This window comes from Grus americana, chromosome 6 (genome assembly GCF_028858705.1).
Source record: "Grus americana isolate bGruAme1 chromosome 6, bGruAme1.mat, whole genome shotgun sequence".
Taxonomy (NCBI): domain Eukaryota; kingdom Metazoa; phylum Chordata; class Aves; order Gruiformes; family Gruidae; genus Grus; species Grus americana.
Window position 1 is genome coordinate 27,819,270 of NC_072857.1, and position 13,213 is coordinate 27,832,482.

Below are 13,213 nucleotides of genomic sequence, written 5' to 3' on the forward strand. Positions count from 1 at the left end.
TTTTCCCCATGTTTATTATGTAATGTGCAGAAAAAATGCTTGATGGATTTGGGAAGTGTTTTGTCTTTGATGCCAGTTCTGTTTTAATTTTATAGATACCATCACAGCCATGTTAGACTGCACAGATAGGCCTGTTCTGCAGGCAATTTTCCTTAACAGTAACTGCTTTGAGCATCTCATTCGACTGTTGCAGAACTGCAAGGTAAATTTTCCCTTATCAGCATATTTTTAACAAAACCTGTCTTTTAATATTACAGGTATATTAATTACCTTTATATCTTCCTTCTGAGTTAGAGGCAATTTTATAGTGTCTGCATACTGGAAGGAAAACTTTGGGTTGGTTAGAGCCACTAATGCCATGAATGATTGGAAATAACCAAGTTGCTTTAAAATCTTTTTTTTTTTATTCTTAATGAAGTAGAGATATTTCTTGTCTGTCTTGTGGTTAAAGCAATGAATGCTTAGTTTGAATCATGAGCAATATACCTTTCCTGCTCAGTCTCTAAAATCTGTTAAGGTTGTTACTGGAATAATTGAAATCAACGCACACCCCCCACCCCCCACCCCATCTCCTTTTTTTCTTTTTTTTTAATATTCTGTCACTGGATTGCTAGGAAGTCACTTGCAACTGCTGCCAAATGGAAGTCCAAATTCTAATTTTGGAGGCATATTTTTCCATTTAAAAAACTTTGGTGTGCCTTTAAGTGTTTCAAAATATTTGAGTCTTGTGTAGCTGACATAAAACATGCTCAAAACAGCTCAAGCTGTTACAAATGTTCTTTGATTGTTCTTCCTCTGTGTAGGATTTAGTGTTTACATAGATGTTGTTTTTTCATCCCAATCCCAGATGGTTGTAATTTGCAAGCTAGTGTCTTCCACTTACTGCTTTGTAGATTTCATTTTTCTCATGCAAAAGAATATAGATATGAATATTTTGTGGAATATTTTATTTATCTTTTTGTGATATGTTGGTGGTGTAGCTATTTTGAGCTCTTCTAATACTGTATAATTTAATGTTAGCTACAGTATGCAATTTGATTCAGATCCATTTAGATTTTGGATTAGAACATATTTCAGTGCAGTGATATATTAAAAATAAATGTGCTTGGATTATGTCTTAACTGTAGTTGTACTCAGTGGCAGAATGCCAACTGACTTGAAGTGTTTTGAATAGCGTTTGTAGGGTATCTCCTCCTGAAAATACATTGTTTGACCTTTCTATTCTTCTCCTCTGTTTGGGAATCTCTGCCTATTTTTGTACTGACCTTGTACTCTGTAAGAAATTTCTTTTTTTAGTTTCTTCTTAAATCATCAAGCAGTGTGATGTTTACCTGTTTATGGAGACTCAAGTTATGTTCCTGCTCTCATATAAACAAGTGGTGGAATTTAAAAAAGCAGGAACAGCTACTCTATTTTTGCAGCTTGCTCCTTTTATTTTTACTCTGCCTGTATGTATGTCGTAAGATATGCTCTTTTGAGGTTTTTTTTTTCCTGTGATAGTCTCACATTTTACTGTGACTAGATATCAATACTGCCAGTTTGCTACATAGTGGGATTTTTTCTAACCTGTCATAGTCGAGATACCCCCAAGGATGAGAAGTAGGGAGAGGGTGGAGGCTGGGAAGATGTTGTCTATTTGTATTTTTTGTAATATACTGTGTATCTGTTCTTTTTCAAAGCCAAATAGCAAAGATTAATTTAGCTGTGGAATTAGGCTTTTTCCTTATTAGTTGGGGCTGGAGACCCTATTTCTAGATATTTTTTTTTTCTTGACCTATGAAAATACTGCTACTGGATTCATGATCAAGCTGTGTAAAGCACAATTCTGCAGCTTTGCAGATAGCGTGAGAGTCCAGACACATATCTGAAACTCAGGAAGCTATTGGATCTTCAGCAAATTTGAAGCATAAGAAATGGAAAGGAGGGGTAAAGAAAATCCATACCACCATTTCTGCTATAGATATTCCAAAGAACTTGCAGTACTAAGGCCATACTTCTAGTCATACTTCCTAGTCATTTGCAGTTCAACAGTCTTCTAAAATTTAAATTTTTTTTTTTTTTTTTCATATTTGCTGGCTTTAAGGCTTACGGGCAAACTGTCTTCCCTTAGCTATGCTCTAGGGCTAGAGATCTGCACAAAGGCTTTTCAAAACTGCTCGGTTAAGTTTTGATATCTGCATGTTGCTTTTTGCCTGTGACATCCGAAAAGAGTGACTGTACTTTCAATGTATCAGGGAGTGCTTATTTTATACTGACAGATGTTTAACAAGCTGCTTTGTCAGTCTTGAATCTTTTCTCATCTATTAAACTCTTAGAGGTCAGACTTTGAGCAAAGCACATTGACCTCTAGCAGTTTGCTGTGTTTAAAAAAACCCCACTAACTTATTTTCTGAACAGCTTTTAAATAGAACAATTAAACCCATACGGACATTGTAATAAAAATCTATTTTTCTATTTTACATGTATTATCAGAATTGAAGTAACCCATATGAAAAATTTAATGTGGGGGGTGTTTTTGCATGTCTTCCTTTGCTTCTGTTTAAAGTTCCTATTTCCACTTGTTAATGTTATAACCCTCTGAGGCATATTATACTTATTCTGCAGTACTGAGTGCTCTTGACCGTGATGTACCTTTCAAAATGACTTGTGTTTCTATGTGCTTTTACACCTGTGTAAGTCAAAGTAATATCTTGAGTGTTGTCCTTCTGTTTGCCCTAGCTTATGGAACTGATTTCTCAGGTTTTTCTTCAGAGAGACTACCTAGCAGATAATGGAACAAAATGTATGAGGAAAAAAAAAAGACAAATGCTTAGTTTTTACCCACTAAAGGAAAGTGTTGTTCCTTTTTTTTTGAAGGAACTTTTAAAACATTTTGATCAGGGATTTTTTTATCATCTCAGTAGAATTTAAAAACACAGGAAGATAAATTTTAGTCCTGATTAGGTTACAGCTAAACTGCACACAAAGTGACTGCAATCGATTATGAAGATATTTGGGTGACCTTTAAATTTGCAAATTCAGGAACTGACAAGGAATCTAGCTACTATACACAGAGCAGTTTCTTAGCTGAAGGTGCAGTATAGGTGTATGTTTGATTTAAAGCTGCTTACAACCTGTCTGATTCTTAGGATGATGGCAGAGATATTTCACCCTTCTTCCTGTCCTAAAGGCTCTGTGCCCCAGAAATTCTGCTGCTGTTGCTGTTTGAAGATTAAAATATTCTGTCTAGGTATCTTCAGTCTTCACCTAGGATGAAATATAAGTGAAAAATGGTGAAACATCTGTGTCCATTTCTTTGGTAATGCCCCACTGTAGTCTTTATTTCTTAAAAGTAAATGTTTGAGAACCTCCTGTCATGTTGCATATTGTAAATTATATCAGAGTTGCTAAGCCAGTGACCAATATAAATTCTGGATAGATCTGTTTCCTTGTCTCAGTGATTATATATTTTCATTTAATTCTGGAGGGGGGAAAAAGTGATTAGTATTTAGCAAAAACACAATGTAATCTTCAGTATTGTAAGAATTAACAGAAGGTCAATATTAATGGAGGATTGTGTCTCACCGGTGTGAGAACTTTCTTCTTTTTTTTTTTTTCCTCTTTTTGTATGTAAAATACAAATTCAAGGCAGCCTCCACAGGTTTGGCTGCAGGTAACTGTTTAATGCAATTATTGCCATTATTCTTGTCTCTGTTTCTAACAGCTGTTTTTAAATGCTAACAATAAAGTGGCAGACAAGAGTGAGAAAGACCTTGCCAACAAATTACTGACAGAAATGAATGAGGACCAGGTACCTACCTAACCTGTATTTTGCTTCAACTGAAGTCAAGACACAATCACAGTAAAACTTGATTCCTGTGCTTCACCTTAACCATCCTCTTTAAGCCTTCTGCAGCAAGAGGAGCTTGTGTTGCTGCACACATCAGTGTTTGCTGTCTCTGGAAAAAGATTTTTCTGAATAACAGATTGAATTCAACCTCAGTTTTATTCATCTTCTTCAAATTGCAGATATATTGCCTCAGTTATCCTTCTTTTAAGGAAAAGGTGAAGTACATGAATCCAAAGAAATTCTATCAACCTGGTGGTGATTTCCCCCCCCTTCCTCTTTTTTGCTTCTTTGTCTCAGCACTGTGGTGTTTTGGATTCTGGGGCCTTATTTGTGACTCTCAATGGTTGTATTTGATGTCCTGATTCTTTGCTTGTCATCAAGAACAGATGTTCACAAAACAATGGACAGGCTGAATCAGGGAGGTGGGAATAGCCTGGTGCTTAAATTTTCCCAAAATAATGTGGAAAGTTTCAAATGCAAATTGTTGTTGTATTAATTTTATAGTAGAATTATTTGTTCTGATTAAAAATGCAAAGAAATGCTAACTACAGGGTATGGTAATCTACAAATTGTGATTCTAACTAATAGCTTTGGCTTTTTTAGAAACTCAGTGCGACACTCTAACTGCATGTAAATGTTTCTTCACGTCTAATACCGTCTTCTGATTCTTGACACTTTTTTTCATTTTCAAAATATGTCTGATATGCATATAATATTTCAGAGATGATGAAACAGAGTATGTTTATTTGCAGTTTTGCTAATTAGGTTTACTGATGGATGCAAAATAGTGCTCCAACACTTTTGTTCACCATAGAAATATCAAACAATAATTATAGGAGAAAACTCAAAAGATTACTTAAATTGGAAAAAGAGATGTTGATTAATGCAACGAGGCTATGGGTGAGGCAGCCACCTTACTGTGCTGGTGTGACCTATCTCTTATAATTTTTGTGTGTGTGTGTGTGTTGCATTGGTGTGTAGGGACTTGGATGGAAAAGAAAACACTTTATATGAACTGCGGGTGCCCGATTCTCCAACAGCACACACATACATACTGCAAGAGGCTTCCTAATTTGTTTTCCTCCCTCCCTCTTGAGGTTGTCCATTAGCCGCATGAGGAAAACCCGTTTGTCCATCAGAATATTTGAAGTGCAATGTGTGTTGTGAATGCTTCTCTCCTCTTGAAGTATGTGGCTAGTTGTCTACTGTTATGTAATTCCATGTAGGCCGTGGGGTTATGAAATCTTGACTGGTGGGGAGATGATTTTTGAAGCATGTTAGCAAACTCTTGGTTTCCCCCTGGCAGGAGGGCACAGTATAGATTTTGGAGCTTTGCGCATTTGTATATAACTTCTGTACCTGCTACTTTCAGGTGTTTCAGGGACATCTAGACCGCTTGGCAGTGTCAACCATTCAAGCCCTCACAGCAGTAATGCACAAGTCTCCAGCTGCTAAGGTAAGAGTATGCGGAGGTCTGTCTGCAGTAGGCTTCTTGATCTTGTTTCCAGTTAGTGTTTCTATCACAATGTCTTGATGAATTTTGCTAATGAAGCTGAGCAGATTGTGGTTGCACATTCCTGACAGATAGGAATAGCTGATTAGCATCCCTTATCCCTTTATATGTGTCCAATGGCTGGACACTGAGCCATCTTTCTATCAAAACTGGAAGATCAGAGTGTTACTGCAGTTGGAACCTTTGCGTAAAGGAAGTACATCATTACTTGTGCCATGAATGTGCAGGGCAGAATTAATGGGTATTTGCAGGAGTTTTCAGGCAGGAGTCTGTGTTGTAGTTTTATCATGGCTTTAAACTAACCCAGGACGATATTGCTGTCCGAATGGTGGTCTTGCCATTCCCCTGCCCTTCCTTTGTAGTTATTCATGTGGTTTGTTAAATGTATATGTTGTGGTTAGTTTGTGAATCTGAGTAGAAGCTAAGCCCACAGAAAAATAGTGTATTTATTCTTAGATTACTGAATTCATTAGAATTCATCCTGTGGTTGAATGATTCTCTAGTCTTGGCACAGGGAAAGGGATGTGGCTGCACAGTGGAGGCTAAAGAGTGGGAGTCATCTGATTTGACAGCCACTTGGAGTACAGTCTGAGTGAGAAACGACAGGGTCAGTTATGCTTCTCCAGAGCATTACTTGGAGTGCTCACTGACTCTGGAAAGCCTGGGAAGAGTTGTATGTTGGAGGTGGGGACTGGCCGTGATTCACAAAGGGTCAGTAAAGTTTTCAATTGTACTTTCACTGCAACATACATACATTTTCTTTCGGTATTTACTTAAGCAGTCATCTCACTTCTGCTTACAGATTCATCCTTTAAAAATAAAAGTCTTAATTTCAGTGCAGAATGCAGCTGGGAGTATCCATTCTATATGATATATTGACTCTTTACTAACTAAACCATAAATGGATGCTACAGTTTGGATTTTGGTGCTTGATTATTTTTTTTCTTCATGTAAAATCAATTACTTTTCAGACAAACTTCCTTGGAACACTTTTCTAATTTTTGAAGTGGTTAGGATGGGTGGTTTTAAATCAAGCTGGTCTAGGAAAATCTTTCACTCAAAAATTAATACCTGAATACTTCTAATTCTCAATGTAATAATTTCATGCTATAGTTTTCATTAAAAAAATAAAGCTGTTAGTATTTTGTGATGGAATTAACATTTTGATTATACCAAAGCAATTATGTTCTTGTATGGGTAATTATTAAAATATAACTTTGATCTTTTTTTTGTTTATGTGCTGCAGTGAGATCTCTCTAGAGAGAGCACAATGGGTGTATTATCAAAAAGAGATCTATAGCATGTAAAACATTATTCTTGCATTCTAATTATTTTGTGTTAAATTAGAAACTGCTGCAGTAGATGGGATTTTTTGTCCATTTTATTTGTTAGTGAGACTGGGATTTTTATCCTCAGGAGGTCTTCAAGGAGAGGATTGGTTATGCGCACATATATGAGGTACTAAAATCGCTGGGTCAACCCTCACGGGAATTGCTGGAAGAACTCATGAATATGGTGAGATGTGCTTGCTTCGAATGCTAAAATGTTTACATCTTTTAAACAGTACTTCTAGCCCTCTTTTATTGTATTTCACGTCTGAGTTCTCTGCTGTTTTTCAGGCTGTTGAAGGTGACCACATGGCTGTTGGGATCCTAGGCATTAGTAATGTCCAGCCCTTATTGCTGCTTATCCAGTGGCTTCCAGAATTAGAGTCACATGACCTGCAGATTTTCATCTCAAATTGGTTGAGGCGAATCTGCTGTATTAACAGACAGAGTCGTGCCACGTGTGTCAATGCGAACATGGTTATCCGTATCATTGAGACGCTAAATTCCCACTCTGCGCTCCATTGTACTTGTGCAGAGAACCTCATTGCCCTTCTGGGCTCTTTGGGGAGCCAGTCAATGGGCTCAGAAGAACTGCTTCAACTAATACGGCTCCTGAGGACTGAGGAACCAAAACGTGCTCACCCTTATGTTGTTCCAGTGATGCGAGCCATTCTAGCAATGGCTCGGAAGCAGGGCATGGCTAGTGCCTTGCAGTATTTCAACTTGTACCACAGCATGGCCGGAATTGCAGTTCCATCAATTCATAAGTGGCCAGGCTCTGCGTTTTCTTTCAACGCTTGGCTCTGCCTTGACCAGGACCGCGTGGACCCTAGCACGACTACCAAAAGTGGCAAGAGGAAGCAACTCTATAGGTATAGTTACTATAACGGCTTCAAAAGCACAAATCTAGGTCATCTGTTCCCTGTGGCATATGGTACCCTATGACATGTGGTACTTCTGCTTATCTTTATAGAACGCTGAGTTTGTGAAAGGGAGCAGTTTCATCTGTCAACAGAGCCAGGCTGTGTTACAGAAATAAGCATGTAATTTCTCAGTTATAATACTTTCTTGTCTACAATTTCAATATCCATAGCTCCAAATTTTGTTAAGGTTCATAGCTTAAACAAACCACCAACCAAAACTCTCCAAAACACCCCGCCCCAAAACAGAACAGCCTTCCCCCTGTTTCCTTTAAAAGTAATGAAATCTGTTTTCTATATGACAGCACAATGAAAAGGACACCTTTGTTAGTAGGTAGACATTGACTGTCTACAAATTTAACTTTATGGGTACTAACATTCAGCAGCAAACAAAATGCAGAATGGAGGAATACTCATTGAAGAATTTCTCACTCCCTTTAGTTCGTTTTACTGCACTACAGTTTCAGGGGAAATGTTGAAGAATGGAATTCCAGTCATAATAGAATTAGTATTTTTCAAACCCCTGTGTCTTAAAGTGTTACTTCTGTTTATTAATAACCGTGGTGGCAGGTAGAGACCTCTTGGATTTCTGTGGCTGCCCCATGTATTTGTATAGCACAGCCCTGATGAAGGATGCCACCTGATGAACTGCCACAACTCTGTTTCCAGAGTTTGTCAGTGTGTTCCACTAAAGAACTTAAGTAGACTGTAGTTCTAGAAAATTGCCGTGGGATTGCACTACAAAGTGAAAAAGCTGCAATTGAATTTCAATGTGGTGATATTAGACCAATAACTGACTGTTTTTCTTCATTTACATACAATTTTGAAGACATTATTCTAGTTTTGGGAAGATAGTGTATTGAAATGAAAATGTTTAAAATTCCAGTTTCTGCTTGAAATGTTAAGCGCACAACTGAATTAAAAATCATTAAAAATTGATCTAACTGCTATGTTTTACAGTGTTTAATTATAAGACAGCTTACATCTGTTGAGGTTGTCTATAACATTCATGCTTTCTGTGTTTGTATTGGTGTTTTACATTGATAGATGCAGATATTTGATAGTACAGTAATTAATGTATGCACTTGGAATAATGGTGCCTAAGGGTGTGTAGCAGGTTTTGATAGCAGTTCACAATTTGTTAAAAAAATGAAAGGTTTGTCAATGCAAACCTGTGCTTGCAGGGCTTATTTATAGATAGCTGCTTACAGCTGATTTTCTTCATCGTATGAGTGAAATAAGATATATAAGAATGTGACTACATTTACATTTTGCACTAAGGTAAGGTTTTGCTGATAGATAATCACAGATTAAAAAAGTCATGGATCACACTTACTGTCTCATCTAACAGTTTTAATGCAGATTTGTCTATAAAATTAAAGATTGAGCTTTCTGCATTTTCTAGAAGAGTTCTTCCATGTGCTGTTTTGGTCTTTAAAATGAAATCTCTGTGCACAACACTACGATGTGAAACAAGGGAAATCGGAAAAAACCTGTCTAACAACTGTAACAGTAATGTCACAAATCTGCATGCAATATTGGCAGCTTTACCAGGGGCTGATGGACGCAATTTAATTGATAGAAAACAGCACAGGTTGCAGACCAGTCTCCTCTTTATAACAATATTGTGGTTTCCAGAGACTGCAGTGGGCAGGACATTGTAGCAGAACCAGCTTAAGCTGTGTGTGTCAAACTGAAGCATTGCTTGTGGGGACTGAGATTATGTTTTCATGTAAAAGATGGATGACTACAAGCTGCTTTGGCAGCTTTGTGGATCACCTTTGGCCTGCATGTCCTGTGCCTTGGAGTCCCTTCCTTGAGGCAGTTCTTTCTCTTGTGGTTTTTTGGGGTTTGTTTTTTTTTTTTTTTTGAACAAGAGTAACAGCCAGCCAGTCAGATAGCAAATATTGGGCCAGTGACAAATGGCTTTAGTTGGTTCTCTCCTTAATGAATGTAGTGTTAGGTGATTTCCAATAGTTTTGATGAAGTAAGTCCTTGATTGTGTGTTGTGTTGTCTTTTTCTGTAGCTTTTTTACAGGAAGTGGTATGGGTTTTGAAGCATTTATCACATGCTCTGGAGTATTGGTGGTTGCAGTTTGTACGAAGAGGGAATATGCAACAGTGATGCTGCCTGACCATTGCTTTTTTGACTCCCTCTGGGTAAGATGTGATACTGAAAGAAATTTTCTTTAGTATAGTACTGTTAGCTCAGACATCAAAGTTAATTTTTTGTTTTACAAATGGTGTATTTTATAATATTTAAATAATTCATTGCATAAGAACAGGTCTAATCTCAAAAAATGCAAGCAATTTCCATGTAGATTAGTGATTGATTGAGCTAAATTATGCCTGTGTTATTAGGCATTTGTTATTGACAAGCTGGTTACAGTATTGTGCTTAGAGGTTTTTAACATGCAGAGTTTTTTTTAATATTGAATGACAACAAGCCTAGGTGGCTGTGATGCTATGTGAAGGAGTAAAATGTGCTACTGTGTTTCTACCTTGGCCTTTTCTATTCCCATACTTAAGGACTGATATGCATTAACGTGAAAGAGCTGTATCTTTCTCTTAAAAAAACTGTTGACATGTAAACTACTTAAAAAAATGGATGCAGCTGATAGGTGGTCTTTTCTTCTTGATGCTTTGGATTTATTTTCTTAAGTGCTTTCCTTACCAGATAAGTAGAGGTGAAGTTAAATATTTCCATACAGTCACTTCACTACTTTTTAATAATGACTTAATTATTTTATATTGCTTAATCAGCACAACATAACTATTGTTCACATGCCTGGAAAGAGGCCCTTTGGTCAGAGCCTTGTGTACATCTATGTCAATGGACAGCAGAAAATCTCTGCCCCACTTCGATTCCCTGCCATGAATGAAGTAAGTTCACCTTCTGAGTCATACCTCTGTTCTGATGAGCTCTCATAGAACAATGAGAACATAGTTGGATTTTTTAATTTGGAAATTGTGTAAGAGTTTAAGATAGCTTAGTCTATTGATAATAAGCTTCTGTTCAACTTGGGACAGTGTCCAGAGTATCAATTTGGAGTATAACTAAACAAGCATTAATTAATTGTTGTCTTAGTTTAAAAGCAAAACAAAACCCAGATTACCTTGATTAGATTGTGGGATTTTCCTTGAAATAATTACCTGACCATACTGACATAATTTATGGGTAAATCGTAATAAATCACAGCTCTGCCAGTAAGATTGGTGTGACAGTACTCAATGGGAAATATTCCCTGTTATTTTCAGCAATAACTTTTTTTATTTCTATTTTCTGTATGTTCCCTTAATATGCTAATCTTATACCTGCTTTGTTAGCTAGATAAGCAGTTTACATGCAGTTAATCTAACCACTTTGAATGTGTACACATTTAGTGTAAAACAAAAACCACCACGCTAGCCATCTAAATGTTTAGTTTTCTTTGTAAGCATTGTCCGTTCTTTTTGTGGAACAAATCCATTTTAAACTGGGCTACAACACTGAACATTCTTCCCTCTCTTGTAAGTCTTAATTTGATATTTATTAAATATGTTGAGTAAACACTGGGGCACAATCATAGTAAAAATCAGTATAACACTTAAAAAAGGAAAGTAAATGTAATTTCCATTGCGAGAGAAAACTCTGGGTTTTGGCGCATCTGTAGAATAAGCTCTCAAAGTAGCTAAAAAGTAGGGTGAGTAAGCTTCCCATGCGAATATCTGTTTGAGTGGAATAACTGATACAAGAAATGTATAGTAGCAGATATACTGGGCTAGTATTTTGAAATATAATCCAGAAGAGGAGTGTTTACCCAGGTTATCTGGAGCACCGTCCTTCCTGGCTCTGCTCCTGCCAGAGGTCACACAAGAGCTGAGGTGACCAAATTGCTCTTAATTGGAGAAAGGGCACTCTCTGCTGTCTGGAAAGTATATGCTCTTTTTTGGTCTACTGTGCTGGATTATTTCTTTTCCAGGGCACACCAGAACTTGTTGCTCTTGGTTTGATTTATTTAGTTCAGGTTTGCCAGAGATAGTCTTCAGATTTACTTTGTAAACTGTGAAAAAAGGAGGTTAGGTTTACAGTATGTGTTTTTGTTTTCTTTCTTCCATGCATGACTCTCCAGTCTTTTACTTCCTGCTGTATTGGTTCAGCTGGTCAAAGAACAACAACTCCTCCTCCATCTCAGATACCAGATCCTCCTTTTTCCTCCCCTATTATGCCCCATCGGACATCACTTGGGGGCATACTGACTACAGGAAATTGGGGTGGGATGCTTGGAAAACCAGAGCTCATCACCAAGATGATCTCAGCAGGGACTCAGGACAGTGAATGGGGGTGTCCAACATCTTTGGAAGGCCAGCTTGGATCAGTTATCATCTTTCATGAAGCACTACAACCTCCTCAGGTGAAAGCATTATATTTAGCAGGTAAGTGGTGATTATACTGGTTTTAATGGAATAAAAGGGATAAGTTATGGAGAAGACCCCACTGAGCTTTGCTCTACACAGTCACATAATAAAGAAGATACAATCCAGAAGAACTGCAGAGCTGGCCGAAGTGAGGAGGCCTTAAAACAAATAAGTTAAAAGTGGAATGATAAGTATTTTATGAAGTTTTATTTTAAATGTTATGTTTGCGTAAGCTTATCTATTTATCTTATGTGTAGACCTGCCAAAATCAAAATGATAGGTAGTATTTTAACTTGTAAGTTCTTAATTTTTGCTACTGTTTGCCTACATGTGAGTTTCCAGTTGAGGCTCTTTGAAGTATTGCCCTTGTTTTGATAGGCCACTTAAAGGTGATTTATACTTGAGGATTTTTCCACAAGAATTAATAATTAAGGGGTCATTTTAAAATATTCTGATAAGCCATGTCTTACAGTTCAAGGTGCTAAGCAATTAGGTTCCATAATAACTTGAGATTGCTAGAGATTAGCATAAAACCACTTCCATCATTTAAAGGAAATATTTTTTATTACCAAACAAAACTGAACTATCTTGAAGATTACTCATTTTCTGGGCACATGGGCTTGATGACAGAGATTGGTGACAAATATGAAATAGATATTTGTAAAGACAGAAATGTTAGAGCTGTTTGAATGTATTTAAAAAAAATCCTTCTTTGTGTAGTTTAGCTTTTTATCAAGAATATTTCTTTTTAAGCAGACCCTATGGAATGAATGATTTAAGTCATAGAGACTACTTCAAAGCATGTCTCAAATAGGTATGGCTCAGAGTGTCCTATTTGTTATTGCAACAAAGTATAGTAGTATAAAATTTGTGAAGGTCAGCATTAATATCCAGTGGACTCGTAAATATATATTGTTATAAAAATATAATTTTATATATAATTTTTATATATATTTTTAATAGGTCCAAACTGTTTAACTCCATGGAAGTCTCAAGAGGCTGAAGTAGCAGATCTCCCCAGTAAGGTGCTGCTTCATTATACACCAAAGGTATGAAACAATATGTAATTTCTCTTTGATTACACAGTGTGCAGTAATTTCAGAGTATGTTCTAGATGGTCTTTTTTTTTTTGCTTTGCTATTGCTATTTCACAGAACAGGTGAGCCTGCCATCTTTACGCTGGGGTGGTTATGGGAAGATCAGGAGGAGTGAGAGCTTTCTTAAA

The 13,213-nt window shown here is 36.9% G+C and overlaps 1 protein-coding gene across 6 annotated transcripts in view; it reads left to right on the forward strand.

The window, feature by feature from the left end:
* NBEAL1 (neurobeachin like 1) overlaps nucleotides 1–13,213 on the forward strand; it is an 87,613-nt gene that overhangs the window by 34,700 nt on the left and 39,700 nt on the right. For 4 of the 6 annotated variants that reach the window (XR_008577708.1, XR_008577709.1, XM_054830539.1 and 1 more), the window contains exons 10-18: nucleotides 96–202; nucleotides 3,704–3,790; nucleotides 5,202–5,285; nucleotides 6,759–6,857; nucleotides 6,962–7,542; nucleotides 9,618–9,750; nucleotides 10,354–10,473; nucleotides 11,703–12,006; nucleotides 12,952–13,037. Coding sequence is in view for 4 of the 6 variants with exons in the window: in XM_054830539.1 (XP_054686514.1) it covers nucleotides 96–202; nucleotides 3,704–3,790; nucleotides 5,202–5,285; nucleotides 6,759–6,857; nucleotides 6,962–7,542; nucleotides 9,618–9,750; nucleotides 10,354–10,473; nucleotides 11,703–12,006; nucleotides 12,952–13,037 (1,601 nt within the window). In the remaining 2 variants the exon portion in view is untranslated. The remainder of the gene's footprint in view (nucleotides 1–95; nucleotides 203–3,703; nucleotides 3,791–5,201; nucleotides 5,286–6,758; nucleotides 6,858–6,961; nucleotides 7,543–9,617; nucleotides 9,751–10,353; nucleotides 10,474–11,702; nucleotides 12,007–12,951; nucleotides 13,038–13,213) is intronic. The other 2 variants (XM_054830541.1, XM_054830542.1) reach the window with 1 other exon arrangement.